This window comes from Gekko japonicus, unplaced genomic scaffold (genome assembly GCF_001447785.1).
Source record: "Gekko japonicus isolate JY-2015 unplaced genomic scaffold, Gekko_japonicus_V1.1 scaffold1161, whole genome shotgun sequence".
Lineage (NCBI taxonomy): Eukaryota > Metazoa > Chordata > Lepidosauria > Squamata > Gekkonidae > Gekko > Gekko japonicus.
The window spans coordinates 27,231-50,837 of NW_015171538.1; the positions used below are offsets into that span (position 1 = coordinate 27,231).

Below are 23,607 nucleotides of genomic sequence, written 5' to 3' on the forward strand. Positions count from 1 at the left end.
CTTTAGTGGAGGCTTATGGGGATGTTATTTGCCAGGTGATCTTACCCAATTCTCTTGCTTAGTTGGCTCAAGCAGGGGTTAAAAATGTTATTGATCACACTGGACACCGTGAGCCCTGACTTCATTTCTGCTCACAAATAAGGATGGAAAACACTCAAGCTTCAGCTCTGGATTTGCAAAAATTGGCAGCCAGTATGCAAAGAATTCTTTAAACATTGCGGCAGTGTGTTATGCTACAACAGAATCGGCCATGACCCACATACTCTGGAGTAACTCCTCTTGTTAAAGACAAGACTATTAACAACATAAATGCCCATAAAAGTAAATGGTGGTGGGAAGCGCTGTCAGGTCACAGCTGACTCACAGTGACCCTGCAGGGCTTTCAAGGCAAACAACATTCAGAGGTGGCTTGCAATTACCTGCCTCCACGTAGCAACCCTAGATTCCCTTGGTGGTTTCCCATCCTAGTATTAACCAAGGCCGACCCTGCTTAGCTTCCAAGAGCTGACGGAATCAGGCGGGCTTGGGCCATCCATGTCAGGGCATAAAAATAAATGACATCAATTGATTCTTCCATCACATGTTCTCTCTACCTGCTGGTGGAAAGTGCCAGTTTGGTGTAGTGGCTAAGTGCGCAGACTCTAATCTGGGAGAACTGGGTTTGATTCCCCCCTCCTCCACTTGCACCTGGCTGGATGACCTTGGGCAAGCCATAGTTCTGACACAGCTGTTCTTGAAAAAGAGCAGTTTCTGTCAGAGCTCTTTCAGCCCCGCCTACCTCACAGGGTGCCTGTTGTGGGGAGGGGAAGGGAAAGGAGTTTGTAAGCCGCTCTGAGACACCTTTGGGTAGTGAAGGGCGGGGTATAAATCCAATCTCCTCTTCTCCTTCATTGTGTTGTGGCCAACTTACGGGAACCCCATAGGGTCCTCAAGGCAAGAGGCAAAAAGAGGTTGTTCGCCGTTGCCGGTGGTCTCCCATTCGAGAACTAACCAGGGCCAGCCTGCTCGGTTTCTGAGATCTGATCAGGCTAGCCTGAGCCATCCAGGCCAGGGCTCTGTCAACTTACCTACTCCTTTTCTTGTAAAGATGTTCCAGTCTTTTCTCTACTAATCTTTCCCTATTCCACATTTATATTAGGTTTAACATACCTGTGCCTCCAGCCACTTTAAATGGAAATCGGTCCCAGTGATCGCAATGAAAAGTTAGTTCCAAATAAATGTGCTTCAAATGGAGTCTCAGACTGCAACCTCTGTGTTGTAAACCCGTGTGGTATAGTGGTTAGACTCTCAGACTAGGATCTGGAATGACAACAGTCTACGATCTCTAAAGCTTTATTGTTGGCATACCTCTTTATTCCTTCCTTTCTTTGAAGATAAGAGTCGTGGGCTATTAAGTTTATATGAGACTAGGAGTAAGGCCTGTTGTGGGAAGAAATACAAGAGATCTAGAAGGAGGCGCGAGGTGAGTGTCCCGGCTGTGGCTGGTGGGGTGGCAGAGGGAAAGGGGAAATAGAGGGAGGGAAGCCCTGTTTATTTCCTTCTGCTTAGCTATAAGGCAGGGCTGTCTCAAGTCATTTTGCTGCCCCAAGTGGGTAGTATGGGAGGACAGCCTCATGGTAACAGGTATGGTTCCCTCCACCTATGACTTATGTTGATTTGGGGCTATGCAGTGGCAGCTAAGGTAGAAAAGCATCTCCTCCTATGCCATGTTTCCTGGGTTCCAAGGGTCTGGAAAGTGGTTCCATAGCCAGTTACAGGGTTACCAACTCTGGGTTGGGAAATACCTGTAGATTTGAGGGATAGAGCCTGGGGAGGGCAGGGGTGGGGAGAGACCTCAGCAGGGTATAATGCCATAGAGTCTACTGACCAAAGCAGCCATTGTCTCCAGGAGAACTGATCTTGGTCATCTGGACATCAGTTGTAATAGCTGGAGATCTCCAAGTGTCGCCTGGAGGTTGGCTTATGTTAATTTGGGGCTATACAGTGACAGCTAAGGTAGAAAAACACCTCCTCCTATGCTGTGTCTTCTGGGTTCCAAGAGTCTGGAAAACAGTTCCATAGCCAGTTACAGGGCTGCCAACTCTGGGTTGGGAAATACCTGTAGGTTTGAGGGGTATAGCCTGGGGAGGGCAGGGTTTGGGGTGTGGAGGGACTTCAGCAGCGTATAATGCCATAGAGTCCACTGGCCAAAGCAGCCATTGTCTCCAGGAGGACTGATCTTGGTAATCTGGACATCAGTTGTAATAGCTGGGAAATTGTCTGTAGGGGAAATGATGTGCTGTGGCTGGGGAACACGGTGATTTCTGGGAGATCTCCAGGCCCCACAGGGAGATTGGGGTATTTATTTTACCTCAGGACACATTCAGTGACTCCCACAGCAACAGCAAACTGTTTAGAATGTTAAAGGCAAAGGCCAATCAGGCCACATATGCAAATGACCTCTGTGTTCCAACTGGCTATTGGGGGGAGAGGAACAGCAAACTGTTTAGAATATTGGAGGCGAGACTCAGGCAACGCAGCCAGTGGACAGGGACAGCTTCTGAATGACAGATCACGGAGCCAAAGGCTGTGGGCGCCATGTGGAATGTTCAGGAGAGTCGATGACCAGAACAGAATTATATATAAGGAGAGATTGCCTGTGATTTCCATTGCACTGTGATTGGATTGTATAATATATGAGTTTTGCCTTTACTATGTGAATATATATTTATACTTATGATTTGTTGAGACTGCACTCCTAATTATTGTTGAAATATATACTTTTGTTAATATAACATTTCCCCCCCCCCCCAGGCTTCCACAGGATCTAGAAGACCCAGCTCTGAATTCCTGCTCTGCCTTGGAAGCTTATTTGGTGACCTTGGGTCAATCATGCACACATTCAGCCTAATCTACTTCACAGGGTTGTTGTGGGGATAAAATGGAGGAAGAGAGAACAATTGTAAGCTGCTTTGGGTCCCCCTTGTGGAGGAAGGATAAGTATAAATAAATAAACAAACCTGACTTTGGTCTGGAAATAACAGCGATTTTCATTGACAGCAATTAGATGGGTAGAAAACATGGATATATGGAATGGCAAGATCATTACTGTATTCTGAATACCTTGACTAGGTCCTCAGTCACTCCTCATCTGTTATATTTATACTGTGAACAGGACACTTCCCATGACCTTCCTTCAGGACTCCTGGGAATCAATCATTCGGGACACTATAAAAAAAATACGGAGGCCATTTTTCATTTGCAGGGCATTTAGCCTGCAGCTCCATGTCTGATCATGCCAATTTGTGTCCTGTCATTCATAAGGAAGAGGAGAAGACAGAGCTGGAAGATCAGCGCAGATGTCCACATGTGGTCCACTGGCAGAGAAATCCTTTTTCCTCTCACGTTTCAAGATTGCCTGAGGATGAGAGGTCGTACAGGACAGACACCTCACACACCCACCAGGCTTTCCATCCTCATCAGAAGGGGATGGTCCCATTCCAGTTGATGGCAGCCCCCTCCCATTTAGTTCGGATCACCATTTCCACAGAAGGAACTCTCTTTTCTGCATTACTTCCTTCTTCACAGTGCTTTTCTTCCCAGTGGTGAGAATGAGTGTCTGAAAGAAAGGCAAAACACCATGTCAAGCCAGATAGAGAATCCAAACATATTTTTCTTGCCTCTCCTCACGTTTCTCCTATACTTCAGCTTTCTGACAGACACTGCGATGGAGGACAGGGGATAACCTGGGTTCAAACCCCCACTGATGCAGAATGCTTACTGGGGGATAGGGTTAAGGGTTGCAAGGTCTGGGTTGGAAAATACCTGGAGACTTTGGAGGTGGATCCGGGAGAGGGTGGGGTCAGGGCCGGCTCCAGCTTATTTTGCACCCTAGGCGAGGATCCCTTATGCCCCCCCCCCATGCACCCACCAATTTTCAAAAATAAATGCATTTTAGGAAGAATGAAAAACAAAAATAATCAAGAAACTCCCAGAGTATGGGGCCGGGTGCAGTTTGGTGCCCCTAAGGGCCATCCTGCTTTAGGCGATCGCCTAGTTCGCCTAGTGAGTGAGCCGGCCCTGGGTGGGGTTTGGGGAGGGGAGGGGCCTCAGTAGGGTACAATGCCATAGAGTCTACCCTTCAAAGTCGCCCTTTTCTCCAGGGGAGCTGAACTCTGTCAGCTGGAGATCAGTTGTAAAAGCAGGAGATCTCCAGCCCCCCGGGGGCTGGCTACCCTACATAGGGTGCCAACAGCCTGGAAAAAATGTCCTGCCTTTGAAACTGCGGCTTAATGGAATATAATTTATCAGGTGATGTTACATACCTCCATACATAGTAAAGCTTCACTTATGAAGAGCTAAACATTCACAATTGATTTGTGAATATGAGAAAACCAGTAGGCTAGAAATAATGAAGCAGAAAAGGAAAAGTAGAGCATTTAAAAGGTATACCAGTGTAGAGCCTTGGGGATATATGCTGTTGGGTAGAGCAATGAAATACTTAATGTGCATATGGGGAGGGGTGCGTGTAGTGAGTGACTGGAAAAAATCAACCTGGGGAGGGGGTGGAGCAAAGACAGGCCTAGTCGTTTGTCTCTCCAAGGACTGGATTGCTGAAAGGCCTTAGCTGAAGAGGCTTTTGTCTGGTGTGGGCCCTCCCTTGATGGACATCACTTCTTCTGGAGGAAGTTAGCTCCCCAGGCTATCTGACTTTGAACTGAAGCTGACTTCTTCTCTTAGATGGTGAGGAGAGAGGCCCTGAGAACTTTCCTTCCCACTGGAGGCCTGCTGCTGAGGGACTGTGGGTGCTGTCAGACATGCATTTTGATCCGGCTTCGGTACCAATACTTGATGGATTAAAAATGCATGTTCAGACGTCAACATCTGCTCCCCATTATTGAGGAGTCAGCATCCCGTGGGGATCTGTGTTTGAGTTGGATTAAATAGGCACCTGGTTAAGTCCGGTTCAGTTTTCTACGGATTCGGCGCACCTCTCTGGATGTCTGATCACTCTGTCGCGCAATCATGTGGTGCGGTTGGGGATGATCGTCTCTGGCTTTGACCATTTTTTTTAGGTTTAGCAAGGTGGGCATATGCACATATATGACTGATGGCTGAGAAGCTCCCAGTTGGCGCTCGTCACCCAACCACTTGGTATAACACAATTTCCCCTTGTTTACCTACTTGTTTGCAAAATCATTTTGAAAAGCCCCCTCCGTTACAAGTGCCAAGGTGAATTCTAGGGTAAAATAGTCTGTTTAATTGTGCCAGCCAGTATTGCCCTACAGCTCATCCCCGGAACTTGTTTCTTCCTCATACATATCCCAACCGTTTTGCCGATATGGACTGACATGCCAGGAGATGAACCAATCACATTACAGCAGTCCACGGAGGGCATGGAGGGATCAGTGACTTGTCTCCACAGAGCGGTTACACACAATTGTTGTTGTGTGCATGCGCAAACAGCTGAGGGTGGGGGGTGTAGATATGCGCATATGTGCATACAGTCGTCATGGTGTTAAAAAAAGGGGGCGAGGGCATCTGATTGATCCAACGTGGGGTGATCGCGTGTTGTGGTGGGTTCAGAATGGAATGTGTGATCGAACAAACTCTGTCTCAGGGAGAAATGGACTAATTAGCAGCGTTCACAGATCACGTTAAGCCTGCCACCTGACCGCCACCTGTGTTGCCTTTCCACTGGAGGCCTGCTTTTGAGGGACTGTGACTGGACCAACTCCAACAAGAGAACAGTACTTCTGGAACACTGACTACTGGACCTTTGGGTTTGGGAAGGGAAAGGAGTTTGGGGGTGGGGAGTACAAGACACTGTGTGCAGAACGGTATTACCCTTGTTGTAATAAATAGTTGCTTTGCTTAAGCCAAGGTTTGTGAGTGGGAGGGGGGCTTTAAGAAAGGAGGCCCTAAGCCTTGAACTTGCCCTTATTCCCAATGCCTGGGTTACACTAGCCCTGAGAAGTGACGAGAGTGCTTTGAATGGCAACAGCAATTCTGCTTTGAATTGCCATAATTGGGGGGGGGGCAGCATAAAAATAGGTTGCCAATAGTGTTGTCTGGAATTTCCACAAAAAGGGACTAAAGTGATGGCAATTTCAGGTGAAGTATTAGTGTGGTACTACCAAACGCTCATGATCAGAGGTCATTTCGGGGGGATCGCGGGGGATTGCAGTTCCCTCGGGTGAGGTACGGGGGTGGGGCACATGACGAAGCCCCGCCCCCTGCTTCCGGCCGCCCCGCTTCCGGCCCTCATTCAGGCAGGTGGAGGCAGGAGAAGAGGGAGGGTAAGTTGCTTCCTCCCTGCCTCTCCCCACCCCTGCCTGCCTGGGGCCAGAGAGGGCCTTCGCGGGGCTTCCTTGCACTCCCGCCGGCCTTGCAGGTCCACCGCCGGGCCCCTCATGGGGCTCGGCAGTGGAGCTGTAAGGCCGGCACCGGCGGCCGGGACCGTTGGGGGCGGGGTGTGTGGCCTTATGACACATTTCCGGTGATGCCAGGAGGTGTGGCCTTATGACACACTTCCAGTGATGTCAGGGGGTGTGGCATATGCTAATGAGTTATGCTAATGAGTTCCCCTAGCTCTTTTTCTACGAAATGACCCCTGCTCATGATACTTTTCAAACTATCCATGCAACTCTTCCACCTGTCCCTTATTCTGCATGTCAAAGAGTACTCATAACATCCATTGCCACTTGAGTGCTTAGTACAAGAAAGAACTGGTTTCTTAATGTATGATATAGCCTTAAAAAGACTGGGGATCCCCCCTCCTCCATCAATAATGCTTTTAGAATTCCCTCCAGGGACTATCCTTCTCTTTAGAAATGCCCCCGTCTCCAAATTGCTAGAATCATCTTTCAAACCACTCTTAACCAGAGCTTTTTCATACTGTTCACTGTGACTAGGATTTGAATATTCTCATAAGTGCTATTTAAAACACCTTTTATTCCGGAATGTGTCACTTCTGACTGTTGTTAAGACACTTAGAAAGGAGAATATAGTCAGTTTCAAAATCAAATGGTGCATTTGAGTCAGTATAGTTTTTTCATTCAATTTATGGAGATGGAGAAATTCACAAAACCTGGTCTAAGTGTCACTTTGTGACAAAGTTCTTGACATGCACAAAACCGAAAACATGACAAGAGCCTTGATTTAAAAGCCCCCCTCTGGTAAACGCGCCTACCTACTGTGAGATGCACTGTTGTCTTCTGCGAGGGTTGCCCATTGTAACAATACAAATCGAAAAGGTGTTCCATTTTCCAGTCAGACAAGAGCAACCTGTTAGTGCTGAAAAGGATGCTGTACGTCCCATTGATGTTGCACAACCAAATAGGCAGTTTTGGAGTCTTCAGCATGCTTCCAACCTAGAGTAGATGGGATGTAGTTTATAGAGACTCACAATGTGAGATGATGTTTTAAAATTCTGACTTTAAAAAGTCTTGTTTTGAAAAAGGGACCCTTCCATAAAAATAAGGGCCTGAGGCTGATCACTGCAAACTACTGGAATTGTCACTTATGGCACCCCATAAACATGTCATCATTCTGTGGCTTCATCATTAGTTGGTTCTTGTGCTTTGGACTGAAACTGGGAGCCAAACTAAAGGCAAGGGAGAACTCGAGGCTGCCACGAGTTTTCTGTTGTCATCTTAAAGTTATTTTAAAATGCCAGAAGGGCCTATTGAGCCTGCATCTTTTTCAGTGCCACAGGTGGCTCCTCGTCACCTTCAGCTGGACTCTAGATCCTACCTAGAAGTTGGCAAACCTAGTTTGGCACAGTGGTGCAGGGGAAAAGGTCAACCCTCCCCAGTCCCAAGACAAATCATGGGCACGTGTTGCCTAAATGCATTTTAATTCCGTGACAAGAGAAGAGCAGCACTGAGAAAAATGCTTTTCTCTATCAGATTAGGTTTCAGTTGATGTGCCTTAACAGAGTAGCATCTTTCTACACTCAGCAAATGAAACTAAAAGCTCTTCATGTGCCTGGATCCGAAGGCACTTTGTAGAGCAACGCAAGGACCTGCACGATTAACTCACCTGTAAAAGCTGGTGATTCTCCACTTCATCCTTGCTCCAGTGTAAATAACCCACCTCACTGCGGGACGAAACTCCATGCAGCAGCTTTTGCACACTGCCTTCAGTGTCAAGTTTCTGGACCCCATTAAACACATGCGGGCTTGCTTTGCCATTTAAAATGATATTCAGAATTGCCTAGAGGCAGGAAAATAACATAAATTACATTTTCAGGCGGCAGAGCAAAATGGACCTCTGGTGCTGGCTCCACTAACCACCAGTTCAGTTTCATTATACTGAAGAGATTGTTAACATGCATTTTTTTTTTGCATTTTATCTTTTACTTCTGTCTCTTATAGCCTGCCGTAAAGTTCTGCTGTATTATTATTATTATTATTATTTAATGAAGTGGGTTCTACAAGCAACTTTGCATTAATATGATGCTCTGCTAGGAATGGGGAGGGAACCGTTGAATAAATGAAAATACAGATGTAAGAAGAGCAGTTAAGGAAACCCAAAGGCCATGCATAAACGTGCTTGTTTACAGATGAACATCCCGAGTCTGCACTGTAACAGATGAGTTGTTGTGAAGTCGAGGTCTTTTTGAAGCCTATGCAAAGAAAATAGTAATATAGTATGAACATCAGTGGCAGAAAACAGAAATAATTTCTATATGCAGGCTAAATGAATGTCCTGAGTTCTCACACAATGCAAAAATATTGCCCAGATTCAGTGATCTCTTACAGAGCACCACTGCACATGCATGTGCATGCATGCGCACGCGCACACATGCAGAGAACTTCCCTGCCAGCAAGGGGTTCCTCACTCATTGTGTCAGAGGAATATTACATGCGTGTGCACCCACCCTCATTCTACTTCTACTGAAAGGACAAATTCATTCAACTGAAAATCAAATGCTTTTGTAAGTAATAAATAGCATTAAAGAGCAATTGTGTACATTTTGCCAATAACCATTTCTTGTTAAGGGTCAATGTGAGCAGTCAATTGAGACCATTACAGCTTTAAGTATTAATGAAATGCAAGAAGAATTTATTGTTAAAGCGGTGTTATTTTCTGAATACCCAGGTGTCATGCTTGGACATTTAGAGATATACTGCACAGAAATTGAGGATTTAGAAGGAAACATGCTCAATGTCATTGGCTGAAACATCTTGAATGAAAGCATCTGGAAATATCGTAAACATTAAAAAAGTATCGTATCGCTGTGAGAAAGCAGAGTCTCTGTCCCTACAAGTTCCCTCCTTAACAAACTGAACAGTTACTGACTTTTGTTAATCTGACTCCTTAAACCAAGAGGCCTGTAGCATCTTAAAGACTAACACTTCTATTGTAGTACAAGCCTCCATGGCCTTGAATCTACTTCATCTGATGCAGTGAAGTATCGGCTGCAGCCTGCAGTGAGCTGCGTTGGACATTGCGGGCTCAAGACCACAATCCATGTCATGTTTTTTATTAGGACCAACCCAGTGATGTGTAATAGTGTGTGAGCTTTCCAGATTACTAGAACTCTTTTCCAGGCTGCATCTTACAAAACAAATGATTTTAAGAGAGCTTTTGTAAGGCAGAATAGCCCAGGACAGCTCATGCTTCATTTATTAGAAAGAAATTTGAATCCAGTAGCACCTTAAAATAATGTTTCCAGGGTACAAGCTTTTGTGAGTCCACACTCACTTTATCTGGTGTGTTCAAATCCTCCCATGGTTCTTTCTTTATAGTTGGTACATATATAGATTTGTGTGGAAAGTGCTGTCAAGGCTCAGCTGACTTAAGGTGACCTAAGCAAGGGACTTTCAAGGCAAGTGAGAAGCAGAGGTGGTTTGCCATTGCCCTCCTTGGTGGTGTCCCTTTCAAGTATCAACCCTGATTAGCTTCCAAGATGTGAACATAAGAACATAAGATAAGCCGTGTTGGATCAGGCCAATGGCCCATCCAGTCCAACACTCTGTGTCACACAGTGGCCAAAACCCAGGTACCATCAGGAGGTCAATCAATGGGGCCTGGACACTAGAAGCCCTCCCACTGTTGCCCCCCCCAAGCACCAAGAATACAGAGCATCACTGCCCCAGACATATTGTTCCATCCATACCTTGTGGCTAATAGCCACTGATGGACCTCTGCTGCATATGTTTATCTAATCGCCTCTTGAAGCTGTCTGAGATCGGGCTACACCATGCCGCCTTTCCTCTTATATACAGGCTTACTACTTTTTTAATGGAGGGTTTAAAATAGTTTGCTAACTTTTAATGACTTTTATGCTGTTTTTATGCTGTTTTATTTTGTAAGCCACCTTGATTAGGTTCTCTGAAGTGGTAGCCTAGAAATTTACTAAAATTAAAAAAACACCCTGTTTTCTTTGTTTGAATGTTTCTTCTGTAAGATTTTCATAATTTTATGTTGCTTTAGAAAGTAGTGCTTAATGTAAATGTAATAAAGAATAAAACCCATTTTACCTTTCAAATGTCCTTGAGAAAAGTAAACTATATAGAAATAAGATCACCCCATGACTTCCTTCGCAGCTGAGCTAATGAAAAGACAAGAATTCTGAATGTAACTCAGGGTTTTACTGACATATGCTAGTAGTGCACCTATTTCTATTAGTTTTACTGAAAATGAGATAACCCTAAGTATAACCAGAAGCTAGAATACATCTAAAGATAGGTTAATTTTATTAAAATGATGAATAAGTCTGCTACGGTAACTGTCACTGCATTTGTTGTTGTTGTTGTTGTTGTTCAGTCGCAGTCGAGTCCGACTCTTTGCAACCCCATGGACCAGATCACGTCAGGCCTTCTGGTCTTCCACTGTCCTCTGAAGTTTGCTCAACTTCATGTTCGTTGCATCTATGACACTGTCTAACCATCTCATCCTTTGCCGTCCCCATCTTCTTTGACCTTCAATCTTTCCCAGCATCAGGGTCTTCTCCAATGAGTCACTGCATATATTTGTCATTTAACTTTCCCCTCATTCTCCACTAGTCCTTGCTTGCCTGGTACTAATCTGTATGTTGGATAAGGCTAGATGTACGTGTTTTGCATGCAAAAGATGAAGGTGGGGCAATTGGCACCATCTCCCTAGGGTTGCCAGCTTGGTTCAGGACATTCCTGAATATTTGGGGGCCATGCTTAGGGCAGGTAGAATTTGGGGAGGGATGGTTCTGTTTCCCCCAGGAGCAGCATAGGAAGGGGAGGGTATTTGGGTTGCCGTGGGAGGAAGACGTGGGGAAGTCCAGCTCCGCAGATGGAAATCCCTTTAGTTTATGGAAATCTCCAGTGGATCCAAGACCTGGCTGGGCTCCCATAGCCTTTAATGCACATAGAAACAAATTTCAAAGTTATGCCCATAGTTACTGTTAACAGAATTTGACATATTAATGTACATTAATTTGATGTATTGTGTATGAATGTACACAGTATGATTCTACACTCAAAATGAAATAACCCTTACAGTTCTTTAGTAGTCAGTAGGGTTGTCAACTCTAAGTTGGGAAATTATAGGAGATTTGTGGGTGGACCCTTGGGAGGAATCTAAACGACATTTAATGTAATTCACTCATGGTAAATAATGCATTTTCAGTCTGCTTTCAGTGAACTTTGCAACTGGATTTTGCTACATGAAAAGGGAAAATTCACCTGAAAGTGATCACTAAAGTGCATTAATAGTGATTGGAAGTGCAGTATATGTGAAAGTGTCCTAGAATCCACCTTCAAAGCAGCCATTTTCTCCAGAGGAATTGGTTGTCTGCGGACTGGAGATCAGTGGTAAATCCAGGAAATCTCCAAGCTCCACCTAGAGGTTGGCAATACTAGTAGACAGTGAGGATAAAATGGAGGAAGGGGGAATGGTATATGCCATCCTGAACTTCTTAGGGAAAGGGCAGGAAGAAAATGTACTAAACAAAAATAAACATAAATACTTCAGCTTTCCCCTACCTACTACTTGTCTCCTAAAAAAGCTCCTCTGCCCCCCTAATCGCATTCATCAGCAAAGGCAAGGTTGAAAAATAATCTGAATTCATTTCCTTCAGCTCCAGTTCAAAGCATCAGAAAAGATGGCAGGAAAGAACACTTGTATAGAAACTGCATATCCTTTACTTACACAGTGGATGTGATCACAGAGAAATTTCTCAGCTGCTTCTTTCTCAAAAAAGTCAAACAGTCGAACCTGCAAATTAATATTAAGAATTTTATTAACAGAAGAACAAAATATCCGTAACATCCACCATTTGATGTGCTAATTCACTCCTGTAGCCTGATCACATGCAAACACACTTCAGTCTCTCATGCATTTTGCTTTAACCAGAGTTTTGTGAATATGAGCTTTGTGAAGATCTGCCTGACCCATGAACCAGCTTCCCTTTTCAATGAAGGCTGCTCAGACTCTTCCTTATCTGCTTTCAGTACATCAAACGGAACATTTGAGCCAGGCGGTGTTGCATTTATGTGTATGGGGGGGATTCTATCTCAGGATCCCATCTCCAGATAGAGAGGGGAGCTAGATTGTGAGCCTGTGGAGATTTCATATGTAAATAAATATACCACAGCCAATTCAAATGTCACATTCCATGGGCAGCAAGGAAAACAATGTGTTCAAGCCTTAATTTACTAACAGTGCAATCCTCAGCAGAGTTATACCCTGAAGAGTAGAATTCTCATTAGAATCATATTGCAGGCTAGATATTTTAGATATCTAAATAAGCTTTACTGAAGTTAATTACTTAACTTCATTTTGGAGTTCTTTAAATCTTTTATGACATCTAATACAAAAGGTATTGTAGCATCAGGATTCACATTAATATTGTGCATTTATTAGTAACTTTTCAACAAAAATACCTTTCGAAGTGACTTATAAAATGAAGTGATACCTTAACATTTTTGACATTTCTTTTTAATAAGAAAAAACAGAAGTCCTTAAGTACAGTTTTCCTCATTTTTACAGAAAATCACAGATGGAGACTATGTGCCCAGCTTTTCTCTCCTTATCCTTCTGTGATTTTCTGTAAAAATGAGGGAAATAGTTTCCTTTCTTCCCATTGTATCTGAAAAAGGGAGCTCTGACTCACAAAAGCTCACACTGGAATAAATGATGTTAGTCTTTAAGATACCACCAGATAGCTACAGTAAACTAACATGGCTTGAACTATCCTTTAATAGGCTCTGGAAAATGAATGCCTTTCTGTTAATTAATAACAATGCTTTTATACATAAACAGACCTCAGTCAGGGATTCAGTTGTGCCTATATCATTTGTAGCAATACATAAAGTACAAAGCTTTAGTGAGATTTTTGACTTTGTGCCTTTTAAAGTCAAGCCAGACTTTTTCCCCTTTGCCAAAAACCCCCCCCAACACCCAACAAAAAACACAACCCATTCTTACTCTTTCAGTAATGTTATCCATTCTGTAGTCTATACTTGGAGTCCAATAAGTATCATTGCTGACAAGGCAGATGGTAGCTTTCTGACCTTCTCCTGCTGTCCATAGAATACCTGTCAGAGCTGCCACAAGAGCCTTCTCTTGTTCTTTTTGGCTTAATTCACATAAACTGTAAAGCAGGATACAAAATTGTCTGTGATGGAATCCACACTAGTAAAACAGCACAATAATGCAATTCATCAGCTTTCAGTCTCTGAAAACATGATGTTTTTTCATTCACTATCTAGACTATGTTGCATGTGGACTTGGGTGCTATGTACAGCACCCTTATTCTAGGGCACAATTCATAGTGCACAAGTAAATACTCTCCATGCATTTCCATACCTCTGAAGATGGATGTTTTCCTCTTTATTCTGTACAAACAGTAAGTATTTAATGATGTTCACCTGAACAGCCATCTGAATAGCTATTGCTCCACCCTGAAAGAAAGCATCAGCAAATTATTCTTTGCGAATCAAGCCCTACATTTACACACACACAAACACACACACACACACACACACACACACACACACACACACACACGCCCCACTTCAAATTACTGATGTTCCAATGTTGTATTTTTCTGTTTGTAGAATCAGCACTTCAAATGACTGATAATCCAAGGTTTTGTTCTTCTGACAGTAGAATTCTTAATGTTAATTCACAAGTTGGGCTGTTTGATTTTTTTTTTAAATGATAACTTGGAAATGACAAGGACTTTGGTAAACAAATGTGAAACTTCTTTAAATTCCGCTATTAGACTCTGAGCCTGTAAGATGAAAGCGGTCAGGAATATATGTGATAACTCTGGAGACTGACACATCCATGGCGGCAGCATGGCTGTGAAGGCTTGAACAGGTCTCTCCAGCTGGCTGTGGCAACCATCAGAATTTAGCTGCCACAGTCAACTGGAGGCTTCTGCATGCACAGGTGCCAATTCATGTTTTGAACAGCTGTGGAAACCAACTGTTTCATTTCTGTGTTTACTTAGGCAAATTTAGATGTGCTGAAAGTCCAGCCACAACACTTTATTCCTTTAATAAGAAAATTGCTTAACAATCTATTTCCATCCTTACAATTCTGTTATGCAGGTGACTGAGGCCATTTCCACACAGGTTGTTTCCTCCACGTTCAGGGCTGTAGGAAGCAGGGGTTTCCCCCCTGCTTTCCCCACAGCACTGTGATATATTCATTTACCTCCCAGGGTTTCTCCAGCTTTCCCCCCTGAGCTTTCCCAACCCTGCTTTGCTTTGGGGGAAATTATAGCAAAGCCTGGGTGGCTGGCTGACTTCGGAGGAGAAGGTAGGATTTCCTGGTCCTGCCCATATGGCAGTCATTTCTCTCACAGTGGCCATTTCCTTCCCCTAGTACTGGGGGAGGGCTTGTGTGTGTGTTTTTTAAAACTATTCATTTTCATTTATTTATTTATAAAATGTATACCCTGCTTTCCTGCCCTTCTCAGGACCACCAAATGGCTAACGGGTTAAAAACATACATAATTAAAATGTATTTTAAAAATCATTAGAACAACAAATTCCCCACATCAGTAAAATGAAACCAAAGTTAAAATACACATACAAAAACATAAAAACAACAATTAAAACATAGGGCAGGAAGGAGGGATCACTGAGGGAATGTCAGACAGAACAAAAAAGCCTCCCCCCACTGGCAGCAGTGTTCCCTCTAAGCTGAGTTAGTGTGAGCTAGCTCACAGTTTTTTAGCCTCCGGCTCACACATTTTTGTCTTAGCTCAGGAAGGATGGCTCCAGGGCAAACTAATTTATGTAGCTGCCAAATCACTCACTCACAATTTCAATGCCAGTAGCTCAGAAAGTAGAATTTTTGCTCACAAGATTCCAGAGCTTAGAGGGAACATTGACTGGCAGATGGTGTCAACAGGCAAATGAGTCCCTGGGGAACGAGTTCCAGAGTTTTGGTGCCACAACTGGTCTCTCCAGCTGGCTGTGGCAGCCATCAGAGTTTAGCTGCCACAGTCAACTGGAGTCTAATAGCGCTACAGAAGTTTCTTTCTTAGTAGGGATGCCAACCTCCAGGTGGGAGCTGGGGATCCCCTAGAATGACATCTCATCTCCAGACTACAGAGATCAGTCCCCCTGGAGAAAATGGATGCTTTGGAGAGTGGACTTTATGGCATTGTACCCCACTGGTGACCCTGTCCTCCCCAGGCTCCATCCTCAAATCTCCATGAGTTTCCCAACCTGGATCTGGCAACCCTACTTCCCCATTCCCCACCAGTGGCGAGGGGAGACCTGGCAACCCTGTCTCCTGGGTTGCCACCCGCCTAATCTCAGAAGGTGGGGGCTCCCAAAGTAGGGGCTTGGAAGATTACCAAAATGGTCAGGTAAGGGAGTAGGTGGTTTTTCAGGTGTACTGGCAACTGAATATTGTTATAGCGATACAAAGTTATAACAATACATGTAAACAGATTCTCTGAATTCCCAGCTTTCATTTTTTTAAAAAAAAGTCTAGCTTCTTCTGTTGCAGAGATATGCCTTTCCTCTTATATGTCTGCAAGGATAGGGGATTTTTGTTGTTGTTCAGTCGCACAGTCAAGTCCAACTGTTTGCGACCCCATGGACAACACACCAGGCCCTCCTGTCTTCTGCCGTCCCATGGAGTTTGCTCAATTTCATGTTTGTTGCCTTGGTAACACTGTCCAACCATCTCATTCTTTGCCATCCCCTTCTTCTGTTACTTTCGATCTTTCCCATCATCAGGGTCTTCTCCAGTGAGTGCTCCCTTCTCATTTGATGGCTAAAGTATTTGAGCTTCAGCATAGAGACTTTTTAAAAACTGAAAACTGGGAAGTCACATTGCCCCAAGGAATCTACATATCTGCCCCATGTGGTAAACACCTTAGACTCATTTTACATGGGGAAACTGAGGTTCATATCTTGAGATTTTGCCTGGTCCATCCTGCTGGTTCATGGTTCCACTGGGATTAATCTGAACTCGAGACAGTATTTATCAGTGTATGACAGCTCACCTTATCTATTTTCAGTGCATAGGCCAGGTCAGCACCTGGCTCATGAAATCTAAAATACGCCTTTGTCCATTCATAGCTGAAGATTTGGAATATGCTTCCAAATAACATATTTCGTAGTTCCTTAAAATGGGAAGAATAAAATTTATATTCCTTAAAAGAGAGACAATATTCTTGGTTTCATGGGAAAGAATCTGACATTTAAAACAGAATCTGGATTGCAGAGAATATCTTTTCTGTCACTTTTACAAAGACCATGTTTCTATACTTCCCACTGCAAAAATATTTGACAAACATGGAGGTATGGCATCAAACTACCAACTCTCTGTACATTTCTTGCTGTAGAACTCCCTCCCCCATACTCTTAAATACTCTTAACTATAGTTAAGGAGAAATAGTCTAATAGCTCTGCAGAAGTGGTTTTTTCAAAAATTAATTGACTGTTTGATCAGACTATAAGATTGCACAATATCAATGAATTTTCATTTAAACTGTAGACTACTCTGAGTCATTATGAACCCTGTTTATCCTATTTCATAATTCTTTCCATCTGTTCAAAGCTCTGACCCCTCTCATCATTTGTTACATGTAACTGCTAATTCTGTTGATTTGTGATGGGATTCACACCTCACCTTTCTATCCCAACTCCTCCATTTTCTTCTTACATTGAGAATTTACCCTGGAAAGATTCATGGCAGAATTCACACCATGCCTCTCTGCCTCACCTCCTCTCCTCCCATCCTTGTAATCTTCCTCATAAAATGAATTCCCACTGTGATTTCCCTTCACGTATTTGAATGAGTGAGCTATGACTCACAAAAGCTCATACTGAAATAAGCGTTGTTAGTCTTTTGGGTGCTGCTGTACTTCTGTTTTATTTTCCTACAGCAAACTAACATGGATACCCCTTTGCAGTGCCTTTAATGACACAGTGAGTTTTGTTAAAATAAAACCCAGAAGCAGAGTGAGTTCTAATTGGGTGTAAACAGTAACAACTATTCATAGTGTCTTCAGGGACATACCCTGGAGAAAATAGCAGTTGTACATATACTCTGAAGCAGGGAAGTCCACATCTCCCAGATTATCTACTGACCTTATTGGCCTGGTGAGATACATTAAATTTAAAAAGACAAAACCCTCTAAAAGAGGCATAAGGAAATTAAAACAGCACATCTCACTAAATATTGCCTTTTGTCTAACATCAGTTTTCTGCATTGCAGATCAGCAGTGTCCTTGAAAAGCACTCAAAATAAACAATTCCCTTCCTTTTTAATTATTTCTAGCAACAACAACATGCAGTGCTTATTCCAACTGTGCTCCTGGATAAGATTTCTGTGTGTCTTTAATGGTGTTGAGATTAAATTTCAGCTCATACTTAATTGACAAGGTCTGCTCACCACTGCCATTTCCAGGGAGATAGGCTGCCCTCCTAGGTTTGATGGGACCAGGAGAGCTTTGGGAATTGAATAAAGGCTATTGGATGGAAACGGGTCCTGTTTTAGGGGACTGGTAGTTGCTCCAGCAGCGTCCTCTTTATCATCATCAGGTTTGGGGTCTTGGCATTTCTGTAGCAACAAAAGAGAAGCAGAAACTGAGCTATAACAGGTATTGCTTCGAATGCAGCAGTCCCAATACACTTATTCCTAACTGTGTTACCATTGCATTATTCCTTTTCTGACTTCGTTTTACTACTAATATTATCCTAAACAAAGGAACCATAGCAAAATATTCTTGGGTAACATGTTTTCTCCTTTATCTACAAGAAGACAAAAAGTTATTACAAAACTGCACATCTAACTCCCCTTTTAAAAAGTGTAAGATTTTAAAAGGCAAAACCTGCCAGATCCTCACAGAAAGCACAGTTAACAAAATAATCCTTTATCGAACTACAGCTGTTGTCTTGAGCATACTTACTTCAAGGCAGATTCCACTGAAACTTTCTTCTAAGTAAATGGGGCTTGGTATCTACGGACTGAGAGGTCATTTCAAAGCTTGTTCCTACAAACATCACATTGTTATAAATGACACCACCCCACAAACAAGCTGTAAACGTCACCTGTTTCAGCAATCAAGGGCAGCCTGTTTTTCTGTGATGAGAAGGCAAATGCATTTGTCTTACTTACTAGTTGATTCTTCTTTACTTCCTCCTGCAGCATTTCTATATAACATAACTTAGAGCCTACACATCTTTTGGGTTGCTGCACTTTTGGTCTGAAATCCATAGTTTGCCAATAGAATGAGAAACGTAACAGAGAGAGTCACCTTGTGACAGGTGAAAAAGAAACCAGATGGGACGTGCTGCCCAGGATTACCAGGGAACAGATACCAACACTAAAGTTCTGTCCTCCTCCTCCATATAGATTAATACTTGTACATTTTTAAAAGATCATTTTTCATTTTTTTCCCATGACGTGATCAAGATAATTAATATTAGCTTAATTATCTATCACTAGAAACTTGGGAAAATGTTTTAGGAACGAAATGTGAAAAGATAAACGTCACTAGAATAAGAATAAGAAAAGCTGGGATGTTAGAAGGTTTGAAATGTTAGTAAACCACGCATTTTTTTAAAATCGGGATGAATTTTATTTTACAATAGTGATAAACAACCCCCGCCCCAATTTACATTTAAGTCAACAAATATATTACTTTTAATTTTAAAGTATGTACTAGTTTATTTCAAAAATAAATTTTATAGTTCAGGACAAATATAGGCCACTGATATCAATTGGCAAGAATACCCAACTCTTTTGGATTGTTGCTACTTTGTTATGTTGTATAAAATTCAAGGGGGGGGGGAAACAGCTGTATTTTTTGTGCTTTAATTGACGTGCATGGATGTTTCAATAATTTAAGAGCAATTTTCACCATACAGTGATGGCATTATTTGATCACACTTTCTGAAACACACATAGTATTGGTTCATATACATGAATTTGTCTGTTTATACAGATGCTGGTTTGTTCACTACATTTCAAATGCTTAATCTGATTAAATGGGCTCTAATCCACAAATACTTACTAGAACTAAAAACAAAAAACAAAAGAAAGGTACTGTTATGGATTAGGTCCCAGTATTTAACAGGTACCAAACAACTTCAGTTTATTTTGGCCTCAACAGGCTAACACGGTTCAACAAAACTTCCGTGATTGGAATGTCTATCTCTGTGTGAGAGTTGCTGGGGGTTAACAATGCTGAAGGAGGGAGTTGGAGTTCATTTTCTCTATGTGGACTTTCTCGGGTACTGGATTGTGCCATCAAGTCACAGCCAACTTATGGTGACTCCATAGGGGTTTCAAGGCAGGAGACAAACAGAGGTAGTTTGCCATTTACTGTCTCTGCATAGCAACCCTGGACTTTCTTGGCAGTCTCCCATCCAAGTACTAACCAGGGCAACCCTGCATAGCTTTCAGGATCTGATGAGATGGGGCTAGCTTGGCCATCCAGTTCAGGGCATTAATAAATAATAAATCTGGTTGGCCATTGTGGGGGTTCTGGCTCTGATAGCAGCAGCATGAAGTAGTCAACGGATTCCTCAAAAACATAGGGTTGCCAATTCTGGGTTGGGAAATTCCTGGAGATTTGGGGGGGGGGTGGAGCCTGGAGAGGGGAGGGATGTCAGTTGGGCATAATGCCACAGAGTCCACTGAAGCTGCCATTTTTCTTCAGGGGAGTTGATCTCTGTCATCTGGAGAGCAATTGTAATTCTAGCAGAGCTCCATGCCCCGCCTGGAGGTTGGCAACATTAGGGTTCAACCAGTAGTTAGAGACCAGGGACAATCTTCTAAAGGGCCTTGAGATCAGGATTGCAGTGTGTCCAGTCTCACAGAAGCATGCTAGCCATATGAACTGGTTGAACCCACAAAGCTCTGTGTTTAGCCCAGAACTTAAATGTCCCAGAAACCAAGAGGCCCCACCTGTTAAGTTGGATTGAGTCTGACTGAGTCGCAGTCTCCAAAGCACTGTATGAACTTAGGCAGTGATCTGGCTCAGTAGCTAGAATACAGGCTAACAGCATGGTGCTTTGTCATTGCTAAGCTGCCTCTTTTTGGGCCCACCATCTCTGTCATTTCTGCTGGGTGGGGGAGAACCTAGGGGATTGGTAGTCTGAGATCTGCCCTACAAGGCAGAGGACTGGCTAAGGCTGCCAGCCTCCAGGTGGGGCCTGGAGATATCCCACTTTTACAACTGATCTCCAGCTGACAGAGATCAGCTCCCCTGGAGAAAATGGCTGCTTTGAAGGGTGGACTCCATGGCATTGTACCATGCTGAGGCCCCTCCCCTCCCCCAAACCCGCCCTCTCCCAGATCCACCCCCCAAAGTCTCCAGGTATTTTCCAACCCTGGTGGCTATCCTGGTGTCCAGCTTGTTGGCAGCATTGTCTGAAGCAGAATCACCAACTCTGGGTTAGGGAATTCCTGGAGACTGGAGGAAGAGCCTGGGGAAGGACCACAGTGGGATATAATGCCATAGAGTTCACCCTCTGAAGCAGCTATTCTCTTCAGCCGGATCTGCGAAATCTGAAAATTATACTTCTGGTAGATCTCCAGGTCCCACTTGGAGGTTGGCCACCCTAGTCCAAAGCTAAGCCTTCAGGAGGAGGTCCTTTGACTGAGGCCTCAGGATCCAGGAGCTATGGGTCTAGAAGAGGCTATGGGTCACCAGTGGTGTTGGGGCCTCCTAATTTTCTTTCAGAGCGGTCTTCGGCTTGTCCTGGTCATCGTTTGAGAGTCTCTTCCTGAGTCTAAATCCAATCCAAGAGGGATCATGACAGTGGGATGAAGGATGCTGGACTAGAAGGACTGATATTCTGATCCAGACGGGCTCTTTTTTATGTTCTTTATTGCCCAGTGCTGCTGTGACTTTTCGCAACAGCATGATATGTAGGTATCAGTAGTTGACAATGCTTATGTTGGGTTGCCGGTTTCCTGGAGAGAGAAAAAAGTCCCATCCCTTCAATAAAGGTTTAATGTAATCTACCTCCATGCCATGAGAAGCTTCAGCTGTCCAATTCCACATATTCTTTATTGAAGGGACAAGACATGTCCCCAGTGCGTATCTCGCATAATGAAAACATTAATCTACTGATTTCTGCAAATGAAACTGCTATCAAGCCTGGGGTTTCTTTTATGGCAAGTTGCAACACCTGAGATGACGATGATTAAAAACATTTCTATGCCACCTTTCCACCCAAATGGGGTCCCCAAAAGGGAACATTAAAACATTATTTAAAATAAAGTATATAAAATCAATCAGTAAAAACACACAGACACAAACACACATAACAACACGATCAGGGAAGAGGCTAATAACAGTTACTGGGGGTATGTCAAACAAAACAAAAAAGTCTTTACCTGCTGGTGGAAGACAACAATTAATGAAGACAGATGAATCTCATGGGGGGGGGATTCCAAAGCTTTGGTACTACAGACAAAGAGGCCCTTTCTCAGGTTGCTACCCATCTACTCTCAGTTGGTAGAAGAAGAAGAGCCTGGATTTATATCCCACCCTTCACTACCTGAAGGAGAGTGGTTTACAATCCCTTTCCCTTTCCCTCCCCACACAGACACCCTGTGAGGTAGGTGGGGCTGAAAGAACTCTCCCGAGAACTGCCCTTGAGAGAACAGAATGTATGACTGCTCCAAGGTCACACCAGCAGCTGAAGGTGGAGGAGTGAGGAATCAAACCCAGTTCTCCCAGATTAGAGTCCACGCTCCTAACCACTACATCAAACTGGCTTTCAGTAGGGGCACCTAAAGCAGGGCATGTGAAGATGACTGTATCAGATGGGTACATTCATACAGGAGAAGGCAGTCCTTAAGGTATGCTTGCCCCAAGTTGTATAGGGCTTTAAAGCACCTTGAATTGGGCCCAGAAGCAAAGTTGGAACCAGTGTGTATGGAGCAAGACTGGAGTGATATGTTCCCTATGATCCACTCCTATCAATATTCTTTACCAACTGTAGCCTCTGAACAGTCTTCAAGGGCTACTGCAGTAGATGATACCAGGACATGTGCCACAGTGGTAAAATCTTTCCTGCCCAGCAAAGACCTCAGCTGGCTCACCATCACTGCCAACGATTCATTCAATAGGAAGCCTGGGTCCAGCAGCACCCCCAGTTTACAAACCTGTTCCTTCCAGGGGAATACAACATGTTCCACAACTGGAGTTATCCCAGTTCCTGGATCTAACCTTTCCCCCCACCAGTAGCACCTCCATTTTGTTGTGATTAAGTTTCAGTTTGCTAGTCCACACATCCACCCCAAAACTGCCTTTGGGCACCTTGTCCATGGTCTCCACAGCCTCCCTGGGGTCTGCTGGAAGTGCAAGATGGAGCTGCATATTGGTCAGAACTCAGCCTCCATATGAGTCCAATTAGGGTTGCCAGGTCCCCCCAGCCACTGGCGGGGGTTGGTGGGGGTAGAGTTGCCAGATCCAGATTGGGAAACTGTTGAAGATTTGGGGATGGAACCTGGGGAGGACAGGGACCTCAATGGGGCACAATGCCATAGAATCCAACCTCCAAAGCATCCGTTTTCTCCAGGGGAACTGATCTCTGTAGTCTGGAGATGAGCTGTCATTCTGGGGGGATCCCCAGGTCCCATCTGGAGGCTGGCATTGCTCGTTCCAATGAAAGGGATAAAGTATGCCTGTCTCTGCTGGCTGAAGACTTGGTGGAACTTTGGAGGATGGTGGAACTTTGGACGGTGAGCAGCTATTAATAAAAACTGAGAGATCCTGATACACATTTGGCAAGGCTTTGTTTCCCTGCTCCTAAAAGTTGTTTTTTGTATTGTAGAACCTGCAGACGGGCTTGCTACCCTTTTTCGGGGGTAGAATTAAGCAGGCAACCCCTTTTCTAGGAGGGAGACAAATGGTAAGAAATCTTACCTTACGTATTTGTCCGTCAGGCTGCTGTTAAAGTGAAAAGGCAAAGCCAGAAAAACAAGGCAGCCCTTATTGCAGAATATATCATTTGGGGGGGGGGGCACAGACTGTGAAACTCATTTCAAATTGCTATAGAAATAAATATCTTCATATTATTCTTGATATATGTATTTTATATTTTAACACGAAAGTTCCTTCCCTTACTTGCAAATTGGTAGAAAAAAACTTGATGTATTTTTTAAAAAATCCCCACCATTTTTTTTATTTCACAGGGGATCTAATTA

General features: G+C 43.6%; 1 protein-coding gene across 1 annotated transcript; it reads right to left on the reverse strand.

Moving 5' to 3' along the window:
• Positions 1–3,458: 3,458 nt before the first annotated feature.
• LOC107117489 (protein FAM188B2) lies at positions 3,459–18,591 on the reverse strand. The gene is made up of 9 exons (XM_015419616.1): positions 18,559–18,591; positions 17,833–18,000; positions 16,439–16,558; positions 13,774–13,868; positions 13,393–13,558; positions 12,115–12,180; positions 8,023–8,196; positions 7,172–7,352; positions 3,459–3,598 (listed from the first exon to the last, which is right to left on the reverse strand). Exons 1-9 carry the CDS (start codon positions 18,589–18,591, stop codon positions 3,459–3,461), a joined length of 1,143 nt encoding a protein of 380 aa, XP_015275102.1.
• Between the last annotated feature and the right edge of the window lie 5,016 nt (positions 18,592–23,607).